Source organism: Bacillus rossius, chromosome 11 (assembly GCF_032445375.1).
Source record: "Bacillus rossius redtenbacheri isolate Brsri chromosome 11, Brsri_v3, whole genome shotgun sequence".
Classification (NCBI taxonomy): domain Eukaryota; kingdom Metazoa; phylum Arthropoda; class Insecta; order Phasmatodea; family Bacillidae; genus Bacillus; species Bacillus rossius.
In genome coordinates this window covers 44,884,396-44,906,282 of record NC_086338.1, presented here as the reverse complement: position 1 = coordinate 44,906,282, position 21,887 = coordinate 44,884,396, and the positions used below count along the sequence as shown (strand labels likewise).

At 40.7% G+C, this 21,887-nt stretch overlaps 1 protein-coding gene across 1 annotated transcript in view; it reads right to left on the bottom strand.

The window, feature by feature from the left end:
* LOC134536897 (uncharacterized) overlaps positions 1-21,887 on the bottom strand; it is an 85,200-nt gene that overhangs the window by 25,093 nt on the left and 38,220 nt on the right. The window contains exon 2 of the mRNA XM_063376961.1: positions 5,524-5,620. Within this exon, the coding sequence (XP_063233031.1) occupies positions 5,524-5,620 (97 nt within the window). The remainder of the gene's footprint in view (positions 1-5,523; positions 5,621-21,887) is intronic.

Genomic DNA, 21,887 nt, shown 5'->3' with positions numbered 1-21,887 from the left:
TTATTTTCAAGCTATTAAACAAATTTATAGCATATTAGCGTTTATACACCTTCTATATCACGTACTACTTCAGAACAGACAACCAATCCATGGTTTGAAAGGTCAATCATGCAAAATTTCATAGAGATCGGATGAAGGATGATGAGTTATCAATGCAATGACGAAATTTTATCAAGAATAATTAAATAATGTTTTAAAGATTGGTTGAATCAGAATCTCGCCTAGACACTACGGTAATTAGATTTACCGTCCAATGGGTCAAATGTTTCGTTCCCGCCAATAATAATATAGGTTATTTTTATTTATTTTTTTCCCTGTCTAAGATCTTGCCCATTAACTTATTTCCCCGTATAAAACTATGTATTTTAAAGTTGAAAACAATTTTTCGTTGGGATATTACCGGTTACTCATTTAATTAACGGAAATACGAAGTTGGTGAAGTGTAAAGTTTCTTTTGTCACGGGTATCACTAAAGGAACAGGAACTCTAACAAGGCAGGAAAGAACGGATGCGAGTGTGTCAGAAAATTAGGTGACCAGTAGAATTCGTAAATACAACCGCGCTCAGTGTTGCGCGGGCGGCATCCACAGACATGTTAGGGGCAATGACGATTCTGAGTGTGTACGAAGGTACACACGTTACACTTTCAAAGGAAGTTTTCAATCGCATAGTCTTTATCTGCAGCGCATTCATATTTGGTTTAGCTGATCACTGTGTAGAGTGCGCTCGCATAGTCCAATATCGATATCGATATCGATATTTCGCCGATTGCATGCATCGCGCACGCTCTTGTCTCGTGCCGAGTGAACTACATTCAATACCCCCGCGTTATTTCGTGGCTAGTCTGTACCACGATGATGGAATGGCAACAAATTATACCGAGAATAATTAAATTATGCTTTTAAGGTTTTTGCTTTATCTAAATCTCACCTAGGCAGTGAACCTTCCCCTTTGTTTCGAAGGTCAAGTGTGCAAAGTTTCAACTCAATCGGATGAACGATGCGCTGACGAATAGAAGATGAACACACAAACATTCATTTTTATATATAAGAAGACAATTAATCATTAATATGTCATTGATTATTTTTTAAAGAGAGCAAAAATAAATTACAGAAATATAATAACTAAGGAAACTGCGTCCTTCAAATTATGACATGCGCGTAGTTTCGTTAGCTCCGTGGTAAGAACGGTAGTTACTCGTAACGTCTTGCGAAAAGTTTCACATTTGGAATTGCTGTTTCTAAATACTAAGCCCCTCGGCTTATAGCTTAGCTTCGGTATTAATAAGGTTTCGTGGCTTGAAGAGGAACAGGACTTATCTGCGGGAACTTGTAGAAAGAAGTCTTCGTGGAACAGTGTGGCTGTTCACATGAAGCCAACCCACACGAGATTATCAGTTGTAACATTCCTGAAGCTACGACCTGAACCCCGTTGTAACGATACGTAAAACTTCGGTATTACATTAAATTGGGCCATGTCATAAAGAAAAGAAAGAAAGAAAAACTCGAAATGTGTCACAGCAAAACTAAATTTTTTGAAAAATTAAAGTTGGTGGGGGATTATAATCTCATTCCTTCGGTTGACGATATACAGTCCATCTTGGCTACTTTTTTGCGTCCTTTAGAGAATTTACTTTCAGTTGATGCATAAAAATTAAATCTAATCGTAAAGTTTCAGAATCGTGTAACGTATTTGTCGGTGATGTGGATTTTATTCCTCGCGTGTGACAATATTAACTGCAGATGGATATGGTGAATTTACAAAACAACAATCGAATTGAGGGGACCATCTATTTCTTTATAACAATAATAAATGTTATGTTTTTTATAAGAGGGTACCAGACATTTCCTCATATGAGTAAGTATGTTCATGTAATTCTTCCTGCAATTAATATAGCCATATTATCAATACGTAGGTACTTATAGATTATCTGGAGCACAATAAGGTGTTTCATTATTCATCGTATTTCAATCAGCCGGTACTTATATTCAGTTTTCATTATCTTCATTCTTCTTTTTTTTTAATTTCTGACTGCTCACGTATTCCTTAAAATATTCTTTATATGTATACGCATATAAAATAAGATACAAGCGCTATTATAAGAAAATCCGATGAAATAGTAATGATAAGAGGGGGACAGTTAAAACTTTTAAAAAAATAAATGAAGAGTTGGGAAGAAATTTATAAAACAAAAATTTCCGCCATGGCGGTGCGCTGCCTCGCCTTTCGCCAGACGCCGCCCCGCCCCGCCCCGCCCCGCCCAAGATGCTTTCTGCGGAGGAATCTGGGCAACAACCCCTCCCGGCAGGATTCCAGGTCACGCCACTGTCGTGGGGCTGGAATGTCCGCGCGGGAGCGGGGGGAGGGGAACCCACCCCGCGCCGCGCAGTGGAGGGGATAGCGCGGCGAGGGAGGGGGAAAGAAGGAGAGAGGGTGGTGGTGGGGGGTGGCCCGCCCCTACTCTCCTATCCCCGGGAGTAACCCCGGAGCTCGGGCAGCCACGTGTACGGCCCCAGCTCTTCGGACCCCGACACGGGGCGGCGGCCCCAGACACACAGTCTGTGCGCGGATGTGTGCATCGGCCGGCCATCGACTGGGGCTCGGGGCAGTCCCCCGGGGGTCCTCCTTCAGTCGGGAGACCTAACTTGCACACGATTCCCGATCACACCCGAACAATTCACCTTCGGCCAACCTCGGGATTTGTTTTTTTTTTTTTTTTGCGCAGGGAAAAATGAATTCAAATATTAAAAGTGGTCGGTTAGGTTAGCTACATTAAAACACTTTAAAACACTACGGACGGTTAGTTAGGTTAGTATAGCTACATTAAAATAAACAGAGAAATATAAATATATGTATATATAATATATAAATAAACCCGAGGTTGGCCGAAGGTGAATTCGTTCGGGTGTAATCGGGAATGGCAGAACTTTATGTGCATCTTAGGCTTCCCCGTCTCCTTCGGGACGTGTGGCTGAGGAGAGACACGCTCTGAAAACTAACGTAGGTATTTAAAACAAACAGTTACACAGACTGCCCGTAAAAAAATAACGTCCCAGTTTCAATCGTACGTTACAACAGTTTAATTTAGACCGTTTACAACAAATCAGGTTATTTCTTACAAATGTTCAAATATGTGCAACTTTAGTCACAACGGCAGTAATCCAACCTAAAGTCCAATTCTTCCCACACTTTGGTTAACACGTCCGGAGCAATTGGGTAGCGGAGGAACGCAGACACGGTCTTTTTTTTTTTAATTTTATTTTATGAAGACCCAAAGGAATAAAAGAAAATCGCCTTGGCGTTATGTCAGGTGAACGTGGAGGCCAGCGAAAAAGACCTCTGTCGTCTCGACCATCAAGACCGAATCATACGATCCAACGAAACGCACGTTCAACTGAAATCAACAGATCCACTCTCAGCAAATTGCAGAACACAAAAATCGCTTTACGCTCAGGAGTCGCCATTTTGCGTAGGTGGCGCTGCAAGCGTGAAAATAACAAAATCCGCTTATCCAAAACTATTTTGAGTTACTCTATAATTGTGACCCATTCTTTTTTTTGGATATGCTGTATTTGCATTCTTGTTGATGATACAGGCTGATATAAAATTCGATCGAGCCAACTTTCGGTACCAAAAAAAAAACGTTGAAGACAGACACACGACTTATGGTATAAAGTGCCTCACAAGGCTGGTATACGTATTTTAAGTTGGAGATGAACGAATATTTTTTTTAATTGATAACTATACAGAAAGTAAAGATGGAGCACTAGCATGTGGGTAATGTTTAACTAAACAAAGTTCTCTAGCTCTTATCGCAACACCATCATTTTCCACACAAAGAATCATTTTACGGCAGAGACAAGTTTCGTATCGCGTGTAGAAATATACAATACCGGAGGGGGGGAGGAATTGCTAATTCATTCCTAATATTACTGAACATTAACTACTTCGTTGTTTCTGGCTTGGGGCCTCCTCCGTGAAAAAATGACGCATCACCCAACGTCATTTCGGGGTGCCTTGTTACAACCATCTTCAAGAACTGAAGGCCTGGTAATATCTTAACATCTTATATCTCAGTATTCGGAATTTTATAGGAGTAATTTCGTGAAAATGTAGCGGAAGTCGACGAACGGAAATATGACACAAAAATGAAGGGCCCGCGTGTAGCAACGCAAACCCGTATATAGTAACTTAGGTAATTTTAGGTAAGTACCAAACGTTTCGGTGTGCCAAATGAAACTTTATGATAGTAAAACTACCCTGGAATAAATTTGGTAAACTAAAATAGTCATAGTAAAAAGTAATCACCAGTTTGGAAATTATGTAATAAAACTGGCATTACAATGCTTATGATACGAGTTATCTTTATAATAGGTCAACTAGTTCAGTACGCCAACCTCCGTAGCGTAGTCGGGTGCACACTGACATACGGTTGCGAGGGGTTCTGGGTTCGAGTCCCGAGTAATGCATGGGTGCAAATTTGTAAACGTTAAAAATTTGTCATCGATTTGTCGAAGTCAATAAAACTGTCGCACAAAACTGTTGAAATGTAAGAAATAACAAGTATATAAAGGACGGCTGGTGGGCTGATTGGTGATGAATATCACCAGCCAGCCACACACACACACTCACACGCATATATATATATATATATATATATATATATAGTACTGCGATAGAGCGCGCGGTTGGTGACTTCAAAGTAAGAGGTTCGAATCTCGTCATCAACATTTTTTATTTTTTTCTAAACTAACTAAAACTACGTGTATTGGGTTAAGAAGGGCCTGGGTTAAGGTGAAGCCTAAACGCCTTATCATGCAGGGATTCAACCATGCAAGAAGGATAGCATGTATACCGTGTGCTTTGTTAGGGGACTGGCCACGCTAACTTAACTCTAGACTATAACTAGTTAAGTTGGAACAAGATAGAACCTGCATAGACTCAGTAATGCGGGCATGCATTGGGCAAGTGGGTGAAGTACAGGATATAAAGAAGGATGGTGCAGGAAAATGTCTGGGTCTGGGCAGAAAAAAAAAAGGTTTCTACCGACCATCGTTCGAATGTGCTGTGTTCTGATAAGTATTTACAATCGGGCCAGATCACAGGCGGGCTGTGATTGGTGGAGAGCCTGGCCTACCAGGGCACGAAGCATGCCGAAACTTCGGTCAAATCCCTATCGTTTCCCACGAACGAGGCCTCGCGACACCCACAAGCCAAGAAGCAGGCAGTGACTCCAGCTACGAGAGCTTACGATCAGTGGCGGATCCAGGATTTTGGTTCGGGAGGGGCTTGACCCAGCTGAGGCTAGGGCTTTATCAAGGCAAACACTAAAACAATAGTGGACACAGATGCTTTTGGAGGGGCCTTGAGCCCCTTAGCCCCCCCCCCCTCTGGATCCGCTACTGCTTACGATCTAGTGTTAAAAAAAAATTTTAAATACTCCTCCCCCCCCTCCCAACCACCACCCATACAGGCATAATGCTGATTCGATGTGCGCTGGCCCTTCGAAGGGCGAGTACCTACCTCTGACCACGAGCTCCTCGAAGCTGCTCACCACCAGGCCTTTCCTAATGTTACGCCAGCTGTCCCATATCTTGAAGGGCCTCTTGCCGCGTGCCTCCTGCAACAGACGCGACAAACATTCAACTTCACTCACTCTTCAGAAATACTCTAAACTAAGCTCTGCATTCTCAAAAAAAAAATGTACGACAGATCTCCTCCGGTTGGCCAGACGTATCAGCCAACCGCAGAAAGAGAAGAGGCAGGCCCACTGATAGGGCCGGCAGACACCGGCCAATCACAAGAGGCCCAGCTCCGCGATTGGCCAGACCAACCAGCCAACCAGAAGAAAGGAAGGCTTTGGTTGACCGGCAGATGCGAGAGTATTTAACGGCAGTAAAATTTCCAAGAAACTCAGAAGCTAACTGCTACCTTGAAGATGGCGACTGCAACTCGACTCGAAACATCGTCTAAATATTCGTCTTTGCCGCAGCTATATCCCGCAATGCAAGCAACTTCAGACAATGGCTGTGAAAGCCTGTGATCCTTAACTCCAATTTTTTTTTAATATTTGCTTAACATCTGCGCAAAAAAAAAAATGGGTACATGGCCGTCTCGCGCATTAGAGGTGAAACTTCACAGTTCAATAAGCAACACTTTAAACGATAAAACTAAACAATAAAGTACACAATAAATTATTTTAAAAAACGCACTTACACTATTGAAAAAGTCCATTCACAGTTCAGACTGAATTTGAATTTTTAAAGAGGAATTTCTTTGTCTTGTTTCCAGCGGGACGAAAAATGTAGCACTATAGCTTAGCTTTACTAACGCTAGCCCGAGAGCGATTCGTGGGGCGCTCAGTACTTCCCCTCTCCACACAACAATAGCTATGATAACGCAAATTGCTACACGTCAGCTACAGCTGCCTGCATATTGCTTTTCTCATCAAACAAATCTCGACACAACAGAATTAAATCTCAGGATTGAGTATTAATAATTACTACCATAAAGCTGTCTTATGTTTCAGATGCAATGTTCTGTTTCAATTTTAATTTTCGTTATATAATTCTGGGCCAACTATGTAAATGGTGTAGCGTGTAGGCTATATTTTAGTTACTTCTTTCAAAAAATTGCAAAATAGGTAAATTTTTTAAAAATATAGTTAGGGAACCCTTCCCCCCCCCCCCCCCCGGGTCAACCAAAACCACGGATCATATTACACAGCCACAATGAGTGCTAACTGGCAGCACGACGGGAAACGGCATAAGCCGCCCCCAAAAGACCAGACCTGACCAAACCAATGCGGACTAAAAGTCCAAGTGCCCCACCCCTTGCATAGTAGAACTTCTACCACGCCCCACTCTTCTTCCAGGACCATCCTTCTATTCCTGTAGTCCACCTGCTTGTAATAATGCATGACCTTTGCATCCCGCATGTATGTGCCCAGGGTTTTCCCTCTGTCTATGGAGGTTTTACCTGGGCCCAACTTATCTAGTTTTAGTCTAGAATTAAGAGTGAGGGGAGTTAGTCATGGCGAAAACGTCTGCCATGGCAGTAGGTGTATTTGGTTCATATGGGGACAGGGGAGGGGGGAGGGGGATTCGGGGATTCGAGGCGACCATCTTGGATGACGTCACTTCCAGCGGCCATCTTGGATGACGTCACTTCCGGCGGCCATCTTGGATTACTTCACTTCCGGCGGCCATCTTAGATTGCGTCACTTCCGGCGGCCATCTTAGATTGCGTCCCTTCCTGCGACCATCTTGGATTACGTCACTTCCGGCGACCATCTTGGATTACATCAAGTCCGGTGGCCATTTTGTTTTCTACAACATTCCTCTATTTTGAGTTTCGTCCGCCATCTTGAAAATCTTTATTTATTATCCGATTTTAATGAAAACAAATTTAAATTTTAAAAAATTAAATAATCAAAATTTTAAAATAAAATTAAAAAAATATTATTTAATAAAATTTTAATTAAAAACCTACGTATCGAACACCCCACTCCTTTAAATTACAAGTACATCATCTAGCACCCCCACCCCTCTGTTACAATGGCATCGTCATCGAACACCCCACTCATTCATGTTACAATTTTTCGTTACATCCACCATCTTGGAAAATCATAATTATTAACTTAGAAAATCAGGGAAAAAAATATATACCATCGTTGTCTGCTGGAGGGACCATCTTATTTAGTGGAGACTGCCATCTTGATTTCATCTGATGGATGTCGTCATCGGCTGTAGGTTTATAAAGTATGTTAGTGTATGTAAGGTCGAGTTACAATTCTCTACCAACATTGTTATGAACCTTATAGACCAAAATCCACAGAATCCAAAAAATCCACAAAATCCACAGTCATTTTGTTGTTGTAACCGACAGTTTTTTCTTAAAGTCTTATCACTTATAGGTTTTAACTAAAATATATGTTATCAATACTATCGTTGTGGATGCGTTAGTTAAAGTAATGATAATTTAAAAAAAAACATTTATTACTCCATCTTAGCTGGCCAAAAAATTTTCAGAGTCCTAACTCACAAGTAATAATCTCTTCTCATGTTTGCGTACACGTGTTTTAAAGCTGCATGGAAGCAGATATTTTTAATGTCTGCGTTCAATTTCACTTTTATAAACAAGTTCATGTTTGCGTACATGTGTTTAAAAGCTGCATGGAAGCAGATATTTTTAATGTCTGCGTTCAATTTCACTTTTATAAACAAGTTCATGTTTGCGTACTCGTGTTTTAAAGCTGCACGGAAGCAGATATTTGTAATGTCTGCGTTCAATTTCACTTTTATAAACAAGTTCATGTTTGCGTACTCGTGTTTTAAAAGCTGCATGGAAGCAGATATTTTAATGTTTGTGTATAATTACATTTCACCATTCTGTAAGACATTTATAAGTATCAGTACCTCGTGGGATATAGGTTCTATATTAAAAATAATAAACAATATGTAGGTAAAATTGTATTTATTAAATTAAGAACATATTTTACACAACAAAAATGGAGCAAAAACAAAAACTACACATAAAAAAACTGAAACTTTACAACAAAAATGGAAACTATAAATCAAAAACATAAACTGTACAGCAAAAACAGAAAAACTATACAACAAATGGAAACAACTACCAAACTGCCAAACTATTTAAATCAAAAACTATTTACAGAAAAAAAATTATTCGCCGCCTCCAACATATCCGTGGGGTACTGTGTGGATACCATCTTCGCAGATCAGCCGTTTGTCGTCCTCCCACGTTATGGCCAGCTTATTGCTGTACTCAGTATAGAGTATGTGCTGATGGGAGCGAATTGCTCTAACGCCTGCCCTCATTGTGCGGTGGTCTTGCAGGGCTTCCAGGTAGTCATCGAATGTTATGTGGTTTTTGACCACACATCGCTGGATGCCCTTGGCCTTTTTCTCGCTCTTACCACCACACCTGTAGGCGTAGAGTTTGGCCCGTAGGCTTACAAACTCCTCCATCACTTCTCCCCCACATTCATCTTTGAATTTACCGACAACTTTCTTGTTGATGGGGGAGAAGCATGGGTGGTCGGAAGGGTAGCAGCTGGTGTCGAATTTAGCCATCAGTGTAGGGTCGGCTTTGAGGTCTGAGTAAAAGTCTGTTGTCTGGATCTCATACACAAAACTGTCTGTATCCATATACATCAGGTGAATATTGTCATGGTAACGGGGTTTCATGGTATTGTAGTGGAAGTCGTACATGAGAGTCTTTGAAATATCTAGTACGGCCAGTCCGGCATAGATCGGCTTGTCGAAAATGATGGTCTCGTGATTAAGGTGGACTAGAGACAAATTCGGTTCGTACATTGTACGGTCCTTGAAGGACGGACGACACACCAACTTCTTGAACCTCTTCTCAGAGCACACCAACTCCATTTTGAGCCTCCGCCTTTTATTTTCCATCAGTTTACCAAATGTCGAGTTCACAGCGAGCTTAAAGAACTCCTTCTCGAACTCGTTGGCTGCTGCTTTCCGCTTGTTGGTATTCAGCCGAATATAGGGCTCCAACCATGCCGACTGCTCAAACTGCAGGACTCGATGTATCTTAGTCACTCTCAGCCCATGAGATACCGCTTGCTGGAGGTTTTTGTAGTGGACAATGTAGTGCTCTTTATTTTCAAGTGTTGTCATCAACTTTGATTGATTTGAGCCGGGCGGACACTGATTTATGGGGAGAAATGGCAGGTCTTTATGACTTTCATGGAGCTCGGGAGGGTACTCCACATCACACTCAATAATGTAGCCTGTAGGAGAATCATCTGGGACAGACACGACATCAATTGATGTGTCTGCCCATTGGAAATGCCGAATTGGAAGCGGCAGAGACATCGCCCACCCATACAAATTATTTGCATCAATGTACTCCAGGAATGTGGATGGCTTGGATGCATCATATGTCTCAGGTATGTAGGAGTTATTGGCTACGCAATGACGTTTAATGCTTTGCGCTACTCCCCCCCTAATACCAGCCTCCACAAACATGTACATATCATAATCGGTAAGAAGCTCTAGCTGTACGCCTGTGGTTCGAAGCATCGCATCGAAAGCGAACCCTGGACAAGAAACATAGTGAGACGGATCTAGGCTGTATGTCTCCAAACATATGGAACGGAAATTCTCGAATACATCCGCCAAAATCAGGACATCTGTCTTTAGATACAAGTCAGCGTACTCCCCCAAAGTAGCACACTGAAACTTGTCCCAGACTTTCACTGCATGAGCGTACTCCATCTCTGAAATCATGGAATCAGTCAGACTATTGTAGAAATCATCGATGGATGGAAGACGAGTATCATCTAGTCGAGCAAAAGAATCCACAAAATCATACGGGAAGACACCCTTGCGGGTAACCAACTCCAACTCATCAGGCGCGAAAAACTCAGTAGTACTTATAAACTTGTCTGCAGGCAAGAACTCAGCGAGCGAAGCAAGACCCCGACTCATAAAACGGAACGTATCGACAAACTGAATGCTGAACTTATCATGTAACTTCTTGGAAAAAGTTATCAGCTTCTCCTCTGAATTCGGAATGATGAAGATGTCTTTACTATCATACCCCAACTTCCTGATAATGAAGTTCTGATCGTATGCCAGGTTGTGGAAGAACACAATCAACTTTTTCGGTCTGCGCCTGAGAAGGTTGCAGTCATTACATGCAGGCCCAATAAATTCGCCGGTGAAGTGATTGTGGTCACGAACTTTCTTTACAGTTCCTCCGAACTTTCCTCCACAGTAGCAACAACACCTTGCTTGCAGAAAAGCAGTGTTTTGTGCATGTGTGAGCGGAGTCATAGGAACAGACGTAGAAAATATTTTCTGTACGTCATGTCCAATCTCCACAATGCGGGATATGAACTTATCCTCTGCGTCACAACCGCGATACAATTCAGGCTCTGATGGAAGTGCTGAAGTGAGGTGTGCAGGAATGATGGTATTATCAGCTTTCACGTAAATACAGTAGCTGTATGCTTTATGCTTTTGGTACTGCAGCGTGTATGACTCATCAGTATTCGGGTGACATGTATGGATTTTCTCTAGAATAGCTTCAAAGTCGCAATATACCACGATGGGCATCTTATCACTGTGATGGAAGTTTTTGAACCTCAGAACAGGTGGCTGGCCGTTTTGATCGGGCGATGGCATCTCCATCCTAACAGCAGCATGCTGTTTGCAGAGCTCACGGTGTTTTTCCAAACACTGAAGACCAGTGAGCCCGCTAACCCTACCCCGATCATCGTAATGCTTGAAGCATCTTTTACAAACATGAATAGCATCATGATGTGTAGTGATTTGGGACCGAACCAGAGCAGAAAAATTAGTGATGTAGGTGAAATGGGATGAATCGTCATTGACCAAGAGCAGAAGATCGAAATGATGTTCTTTTTCTTCAGGAGCGACTCGTGCAGGAACAACATTCAGATTCTCGTCGATACTGTAGATGTTGATGGAGACTCCGGGGTTCTGTTTTTCAAACAGTGGTATTTGCTTGATTGGAGTAGGGAAGTCAGTGTTGTTGAAGTTGAACTTCCCCTCCAAGTCATGGTAGCGCTGGTTGACACGTTCAGGATGCTCACCTTCCACGTACTTCACAAGAATCGACCACTTAAAGCACATGTGGTCTTCGAGGTTTTGCGGATTTATCACTGCGTATTTGTCTTTGATGGAAGTAGGTAATTCGATGTAGGAGCTGGCACGGAGTGGATCGAGCTTGTTGATTCTCAACTGTAGTCGCTTAACGGCCGACAAAGTCCATCCGGACCCCTTACCCATGTAGTCTTCCTCCTCCTTGCAGATCTTAGAGATGGACTCGGTAACTGCCTCCTCCACCTCATGAACTGCGTAGAGGGGGACATTCATGGTTTTGAAGGCCCTCTTGTCTTCACAGGCATCTACGGGTTTTTTGTAGGCGCACTCGAGCACGATATTGAATTTGAGAGGTCCGTTCTCTTCAATCTCCTCCACAAGTTGGTTGATTATTTTGTTCTTGATGGAGTCCAGGTACGTACAAATATCCTTGACAGAACTTGACGTATTTTCTGCCACGTACGTCTTCAAGTTACCCTTGAAACCCACTTCGGCGGTGATGAAGCCGTGGGTATTGGCCAAACCAGTCCCGGTCACCACCTTTGTTCGGCTGGTCGAAGGCTTGGGCGTAACTGCAGGCTTAACTGCTACCATCCTCTGCTTCTTTGTTGGAGGCGGAGCAGGCCCCTTGCATACCTTGATGTGGGCTTTTAACTTATCAGCCCTGGCGAACTCCTTAGCACAGTTGTCGCAGATATGTGATATGCGGTTTGGGTTAAGACCGCAAGCCGACTTCTCATGGCGTCTTGCAAAATCAGCACGGGCGAAGGCCTTGTAGCAGAAGCTACACCGCATGCCTGATGTCGTAGCGACAGCTACAGCACATGATGCAAGGTGCTGCTGCATCTTATCGCTGCGTGCGACCATCTTTCCACATAGGTGGCACTGTTGGTGGTCACGATGCTGGTTCTCAGCACACTGACGCTCGTGCCGGTAGCGGTTGTGGCCTGCCGTGAATGTAGCAGAGCAGAAACGGCATTTCTGAACGGTAGACGCCATCATCACGACACTCGGTAGACTGGTCTCAACGTACGGAACACACAACGGTAGCTCGACGCACGGAGAACTATAACAAAAGAATTAAGAATACAATGTAGCTAGATGTTAACACGAAAAAGTTGCAAACATAACCTCAAAACTCTATCCCTCAAGCTTATTAACCTAAACTGATAGCAATGTAACTAAATAAAAAAGTTACAAACATAACCTTAAAGCTCTAGCACTCAAGCTTACTAACCTAAACTACTAGTAATGTTACTAAATAAAAAAAGTTGCAAACATAACCTCAAAGCTATTCCTTCATGTACAATCCTAAAAATGGTAGAATATTTAAAGTACCTACTCATAAAAGTTAAAGCTGAAAAAGTATTCAATGTTAACTCAAAATGATTGATTACATAACCTCAAAACTACACTAATGCACAACTCAAAAATGCTAGAATATTTAAAGTACTGTTAAAAGTTTAAGCTAAACAATTCCTGGTTACCCATACATAAGTGTACAGAGAAAAAACTAGCTATCAGATAACCTACGAAAAAGCTGAGAAACATAAAAATATTAACGAAACATGTAGCATACCTCAGAAAACGATGAAGTGGAGCTGCAGAAGATGATGTATCGGTGGCGGTAGGAATCGTGGTAGCAGCGAAACTCACACACGAACTAGCTCACTCAAACTCCAAGAACACAATGAAGCTCCGACAGTTAATCCTGGCCTTTTATAGCCTCGGACCTGCCTGTTCTTGGAAAAACATTAGGAACAGAGTATTTCTGTTGTATCCGCCAATAGGAATGTAGTACATGGAAGTACCATTGTCTTCGGAAAAACCCAGCATGACTCATGTGCATGTCGTAGCAGGTCTGTGAGTGGTGGTGGTAGAAATGTAACCTGACAGCCAAACATGGGAAACCACACTCGGGTAAAACTACGAATGACCTAGGTGATTAGAGATTAGGGCGCGAGGCACTGCCTGCATCGTGACTCATCACTCAGGAATGTCATCTCACAGTGTCCAGGGGACCCAAACAATAGACTTGACCGTGCATGTCACAACTGGTATATTAGTCCGCGACTTTGTGGCGCCATGAGGCGCTCATGAATGTCTGAGCCTGCCACCAACTGCTCGTCAAAGTGTCATCACGAAGCACTCGAGCTGCAGTCATGACGCGCATGCTACAACAGGCCCGTTAGTCACCGACTTCGTGGCGCCAATCTGACACTCGGGTAGACAGGTAGCTAAATGGTAATACTAGTAATGCAAGGAAATAAAAAAAATCGGGTATGTTTAATACATTTATTAAAAGTAAGAACACATTACAAAACTAAAACATTAACAATTTATTCCACATTTATTATGACCAACATTCGTTTATAAATTTTTAGCATTTCATTGCGAACAATCAGTTGAACATCCACAGAATGACACATTTTGCTGATGTTCCAGGAACAAACCCTTTTCACAAACATTTAAGGAGACTTACCTTAAGCTTTCTTTTCATTGGTCAAATAAAACATCTCCCTCTCTTCCCCTTTTACAATGATGCTGCTTCACCATTACGCTAAAATTCTGTAAGACCAAAAAAAAATATACTTCCCTTAAACCTTACGGTAGAAATTTCATCCTAGGATGCTGTTACTGCATCTAGAAATTAAAAATTATATTATCTCATACAGGTTTTATTTACATGTTAGGCTTAACCATCCTACCACACACACACACACACATGCGTGCGCATGCGTGCACTGAGATGAAATACATACTTGCCCAAATAATGTACTTTTATTTACAAAGGCAACATATTAAAACACATAATATTTAAATTTTGTGTAGATTGGATGGTACCAGAAACCATACTACAAAACGAGCGGACAACACTTGATTCTTTACTATGATTGGGCTGACGGATTGCCTCTGGAATGCCCTTGTTACCTTCAACGACTCAGAATTAATACTTTTATCCATCAAAAAACAGCAACAGTTTAACTAAGCAAACATACACCCCACACCCCTCAAAAAATTGTTATTACACAAGGCATTATTTACATGGTAGGAGACCGCACATACGAAGTGCGAAGCTTCAGGTTAGAAATATTGATTAAAATAACTACTAAAGATGCTAATTTGTTTATGAAAAAATTGCACATGAAATACAGACACTTGCTTATTTACACACACATACATACATACATACATACATGCACCCTGCATGGCTTCAGAAGTAAGTACGATATTTTGAAAACCACTCAAGACTTACATCTGTTTATGAAAAGGAGCTAAATATTAAAAAAAATTCAAAGTTAATTTTAGAGATGAAATATCATGTGCAAGTCCTTGCATGCGAGAAGATTTTATTACGCAATTATCTTCATTTTCCCCAAACCATAGGTCTGATGTCTGGATACCACACAAATCCCACACCTAACATATGCAATACGAGATGACTGCACGCCAGTCCAAGCCCCTGCGCTTAGAGACGAATCTGCACTAGAAGTGTTAGCAAGCATTGCAATTATCTCGCTTCACTAATGCAGATTCACCTCTGACTAGGTAGACTTCCTGAAACAGTAAACATAGGACGGTGAAACACATTAAAATAATGCATTTCAAAATAATTGAATAATATAAAACACTGCATATTTCACGAAAATCACCACGCAATTGACAGCCCTTTCAGTCACAATTCTGCGAATGCTATCACAGAATGCTAGATTTAGAAAGAAAGGATCATTCATTCCTTCATTATGGAACAAAGTAATACATCACATGAAGAGAAACAAAAAAGACACACACTTCGTTCTTAGACTCGTGCCGCCTCCTTGACAGAGAGAAAAGATTGTACACATAAAATAGTATATATTTCATTTCCAGCGATGAAGCTGTACTAATATCACATTGACAAGCTTAGATGATCTAGGGAGAGATAAAGTAAATATATTAACAAAAAAAGTCGACTAAAATTCATTTACAAACAAAATACTTAACATTCCTTCGATTACATATTTTTCTCAATTTAATAAATGAGAGAACACAAACATTTGCTTAAATCACTATTTATCAATTTTAAACTCTCTTGTACATCAGGAAAAAATATATTGTATCATTCATTATTAGTTGTAATGTAAAAAATGCAAAACAGTTTCTTTGTGGGATGTGGAATTCTCACTCACGATCGAAAAAAGAGGGGCTTCGCTGTAACTCAAGGGGAGGGGGGGAAACCATCTTGAAAGTTGAAGTTTCTCATATATTTGGATGTATAGTAATCAAGTAAGTAATAACATTTGGTGGTATAATATCCGTCTGATTAAAGTTTATTTGCTAACATGAATTCACAAATTAAACGAATCTCTGAGTACATTTGCTTATCTTTTTAAAAAAAAAATGCACAGATTGATTGTTTTATCATGAATAACCAGGAGCACACTAAAAAAACAAACGAAATTCTCGCCAATAATAACCAACAGCACACAAACAATAAAAAAAAAACAATGTGTCAGTAATAACATGCAGCATGCGGAGAAAATCACCAAAATATTGTCAAGAATAACCATCAGTACATGTAGAATACCAATAAAGTCTTGACATGAAAAAGGCTGAAGTGCACGGAGAAAATCATCAAATTCTCGTCAGGTAAAAAAAGCAGAAGCACATGAAAAAAAACCAACAATATTATAACACAGTAATGTTGAAGCACACGTAGAAATCTATCGAAATTTCATGTGAAAAAATAGGAGCACTCAGAGAAAACTATCAGGGAGAAGATTAAAAACTCATAAATTATCAATTTTTTTTAAAAAAGTTCAATTTAAATCCTGCTAGAACTCTCATGTTGCTTAAGCAAAGAGTTCACAAGCCGAATTGTGCCAGAACTCTCATGTTGCTTAAGCAACATGAGAGTTCTAGCAGGATTTAAATTGAACTTTTTTAAAAAAAATTGATAATTTATGAGTTTTTAATCTTCTCCCTGATAGTTTTCTCTGAGTGCTCCTATTTTTTCACATGAAATTTCGATAGATTTCTACGTGTGCTTCAACATTACTGTGTTATAATATTGTTGGTTTTTTTTCATGTGCTTCTGCTTTTTTTACCTGACGAGAATTTGATGATTTTCTCCGTGCACTTCAGCCTTTTTCATGTCAAGACTTTATTGGTATTCTACATGTACTGATGGTTATTCTTGACAATATTTTGGTGATTTTCTCCGCATGCTGCATGTTATTACTGACACATGGTTTTTTTTTATTGTTTGTGTGCTGTTGGTTATTATTGGCGAGAATTTCGTTTGTTTTTTTAGTGTGCTCCTGGTTATTCATGATAAAACAATCAATCTGTGCATTTTTTTTTTAAAAAGATAAGAAAATGTACTCAGAGATTCGTTTAATTTGTGAATTCATGTTAGCAAATAAACTTTAATCAGACGGATATTATACCACCAAATGTTATTACTTACTTGATTACTATACATCCAAATATATGAGAAACTTCAACTTTCAAGATGGTTTCCCCCCCTCCCCTTGAGTTACAGCGAAGCCCCTCTTTTTTCGATCGTGAGTGAGAATTCCACATCCCACAAAGAAACTGTTTTGCATTTTTTACATTACAACTAATAATGAATGATACAATATATTTTTTCCTGATGTACAAGAGAGTTTAAAATTGATAAATAGTGATTTAAGCAAATGTTTGAGTTCTCTCATTTATTAAATTGAGAAAAATATGTAATCGAAGGAATGTTAAGTATTTTGTTTGTAAATGAATTTTAGTCGACTTTTTTTGTTAATATATTTACTTTATCTCTCCCTAGATCATCTAAGCTTGTCAATGTGATATTAGTACAGCTTCATCGCTGGAAATGAAATATATACTATTTTATGTGTACAATCTTTTCTCTCTGTCAAGGAGGCGGCACGAGTCTAAGAACGAAGTGTGTGTCTTTTTTGTTTCTCTTCATGTGATGTATTACTTTGTTCCATAATGAAGGAATGAATGATCCTTTCTTTCTAAATCTAGCATTCTGTGATAGCATTCGCAGAATTGTGACTGAAAGGGCTGTCAATTGCGTGGTGATTTTCGTGAAATATGCAGTGTTTTATATTATTCAATTATTTTGAAATGCATTATTTTAATGTGTTTCACCGTCCTATGTTTACTGTTTCAGGAGGTCTACCTAGTCAGAGGTGAATCTGCATTAGTGAAGCGAGATAATTGCAATGCTTGCTAACGCTTCTAGTGCAGATTCGTCTCTAAGCGCAGGGGCTTGGACTGGCGTGCAGTCATCTCGTATTGCATATGTTAGGTGTGGGATTTGTGTGGTATCCAGACATCAGACCTATGGTTTGGGGAAAATGAAGATAATTGCGTAATAAAATCTTCTCGCATGCAAGGACTTGCACATGATATTTCATCTCTAAAATTAACTTTGAATTTTTTTTAATATTTAGCTCCTTTTCATAAACAGATGTAAGTCTTGAGTGGTTTTCAAAATATCGTACTTACTTCTGAAGCCATGCAGGGTGCATGTATGTATGTATGTATGTATGTGTGTGTAAATAAGCAAGTGTCTGTATTTCATGTGCAATTTTTTCATAAACAAATTAGCATCTTTAGTAGTTATTTTAATCAATATTTCTAACCTGAAGCTTCGCACTTCGTATGTGCGGTCTCCTACCATGTAAATAATGCCTTGTGTAATAACAATTTTTTGAGGGGTGTGGGGTGTATGTTTGCTTAGTTAAACTGTTGCTGTTTTTTGATGGATAAAAGTATTAATTCTGAGTCGTTGAAGGTAACAAGGGCATTCCAGAGGCAATCCGTCAGCCCAATCATAGTAAAGAATCAAGTGTTGTCCGCTCGTTTTGTAGTATGGTTTCTGGTACCATCCAATCTACACAAAATTTAAATATTATGTGTTTTAATATGTTGCCTTTGTAAATAAAAGTACATTATTTGGGCAAGTATGTATTTCATCTCAGTGCACGCATGCGCACGCATGTGTGTGTGTGTGTGTGTGGTAGGATGGTTAAGCCTAACATGTAAATAAAACCTGTATGAGATAATATAATTTTTAATTTCTAGATGCAGTAACAGCATCCTAGGATGAAATTTCTACCGTAAGGTTTAAGGGAAGTATATTTTTTTTTGGTCTTACAGAATTTTAGCGTAATGGTGAAGCAGCATCATTGTAAAAGGGGAAGAGAGGGAGATGTTTTATTTGACCAATGAAAAGAAAGCTTAAGGTAAGTCTCCTTAAATGTTTGTGAAAAGGGTTTGTTCCTGGAACATCAGCAAAATGTGTCATTCTGTGGATGTTCAACTGATTGTTCGCAATGAAATGCTAAAAATTTATAAACGAATGTTGGTCATAATAAATGTGGAATAAATTGTTAATGTTTTAGTTTTGTAATGTGTTCTTACTTTTAATAAATGTATTAAACATACCCGATTTTTTTTATTTCCTTGCATTACTAGTATTACCATTTAGCTACCTGTCTACCCGAGTGTCAGATTGGCGCCACGAAGTCGGTGACTAACGGGCCTGTTGTAGCATGCGCGTCATGACTGCAGCTCGAGTGCTTCGTGATGACACTTTGACGAGCAGTTGGTGGCAGGCTCAGACATTCATGAGCGCCTCATGGCGCCACAAAGTCGCGGACTAATGTACCAGTTGTGACATGCACGGTCAAGTCTATTGTTTGGGTCCCCTGGACACTGTGAGATGACATTCCTGAGTGATGAGTCACGATGCAGGCAGTGCCTCGCGCCCTAATCTCTAATCACCTAGGTCATTCGTAGTTTTACCCGAGTGTGGTTTCCCATGTTTGGCTGTCAGGTTACATTTCTACCACCACCACTCACAGACCTGCTACGACATGCACATGAGTCATGCTGGGTTTTTCCGAAGACAATGGTACTTCCATGTACTACATTCCTATTGGCGGATACAACAGAAATACTCTGTTCCTAATGTTTTTCCAAGAACAGGCAGGTCCGAGGCTATAAAAGGCCAGGATTAACTGTCGGAGCTTCATTGTGTTCTTGGAGTTTGAGTGAGCTAGTTCGTGTGTGAGTTTCGCTGCTACCACGATTCCTACCGCCACCGATACATCATCTTCTGCAGCTCCACTTCATCGTTTTCTGAGGTATGCTACATGTTTCGTTAATATTTTTATGTTTCTCAGCTTTTTCGTAGGTTATCTGATAGCTAGTTTTTTCTCTGTACACTTATGTATGGGTAACCAGGAATTGTTTAGCTTAAACTTTTAACAGTACTTTAAATATTCTAGCATTTTTGAGTTGTGCATTAGTGTAGTTTTGAAGTTATGTAATCAATCATTTTGAGTTAACATTGAATACTTTTTCAGCTTTAACTTTTATGAGTAGGTACTTTAAATATTCTACCATTTTTAGGATTGTACATGAAGGAATAGCTTTGAGGTTATGTTTGCAACTTTTTTTATTTAGTAACATTACTAGTAGTTTAGGTTAGTAAGCTTGAGTGCTAGAGCTTTAAGGTTATGTTTGTAACTTTTTTATTTAGTTACATTGCTATCAGTTTAGGTTAATAAGCTTGAGGGATAGAGTTTTGAGGTTATGTTTGCAACTTTTTCGTGTTAACATCTAGCTACATTGTATTCTTAATTCTTTTGTTATAGTTCTCCGTGCGTCGAGCTACCGTTGTGTGTTCCGTACGTTGAGACCAGTCTACCGAGTGTCGTGATGATGGCGTCTACCGTTCAGAAATGCCGTTTCTGCTCTGCTACATTCACGGCAGGCCACAACCGCTACCGGCACGAGCGTCAGTGTGCTGAGAACCAGCATCGTGACCACCAACAGTGCCACCTATGTGGAAAGATGGTCGCACGCAGCGATAAGATGCAGCAGCACCTTGCATCATGTGCTGTAGCTGTCGCTACGACATCAGGCATGCGGTGTAGCTTCTGCTACAAGGCCTTCGCCCGTGCTGATTTTGCAAGACGCCATGAGAAGTCGGCTTGCGGTCTTAACCCAAACCGCATATCACATATCTGCGACAACTGTGCTAAGGAGTTCGCCAGGGCTGATAAGTTAAAAGCCCACATCAAGGTATGCAAGGGGCCTGCTCCGCCTCCAACAAAGAAGCAGAGGATGGTAGCAGTTAAGCCTGCAGTTACGCCCAAGCCTTCGACCAGCCGAACAAAGGTGGTGACCAGGACTGGTTTGGCCAATACCCACGGCTTCATCACCGCCGAAGTGGGTTTCAAGGGTAACTTGAAGACGTACGTGGCAGAAAATACGTCAAGTTCTGTCAAGGATATTTGTACGTACCTGGACTCCATCAAGAACAAAATAATCAACCAACTTGTGGAGGAGATTGAAGAGAACGGACCTCTCAAATTCAATATCGTGCTCGAGTGCGCCTACAAAAAACCCGTAGATGCCTGTGAAGACAAGAGGGCCTTCAAAACCATGAATGTCCCCCTCTACGCAGTTCATGAGGTGGAGGAGGCAGTTACCGAGTCCATCTCTAAGATCTGCAAGGAGGAGGAAGACTACATGGGTAAGGGGTCCGGATGGACTTTGTCGGCCGTTAAGCGACTACAGTTGAGAATCAACAAGCTCGATCCACTCCGTGCCAGCTCCTACATCGAATTACCTACTTCCATCAAAGACAAATACGCAGTGATAAATCCGCAAAACCTCGAAGACCACATGTGCTTTAAGTGGTCGATTCTTGTGAAGTACGTGGAAGGTGAGCATCCTGAACGTGTCAACCAGCGCTACCATGACTTGGAGGGGAAGTTCAACTTCAACAACACTGACTTCCCTACTCCAATCAAGCAAATACCACTGTTTGAAAAACAGAACCCCGGAGTCTCCATCAACATCTACAGTATCGACGAGAATCTGAATGTTGTTCCTGCACGAGTCGCTCCTGAAGAAAAAGAACATCATTTCGATCTTCTGCTCTTGGTCAATGACGATTCATCCCATTTCACCTACATCACTAATTTTTCTGCTCTGGTTCGGTCCCAAATCACTACACATCATGATGCTATTCATGTTTGTAAAAGATGCTTCAAGCATTACGATGATCGGGGTAGGGTTAGCGGGCTCACTGGTCTTCAGTGTTTGGAAAAACACCGTGAGCTCTGCAAACAGCATGCTGCTGTTAGGATGGAGATGCCATCGCCCGATCAAAACGGCCAGCCACCTGTTCTGAGGTTCAAAAACTTCCATCACAGTGATAAGATGCCCATCGTGGTATATTGCGACTTTGAAGCTATTCTAGAGAAAATC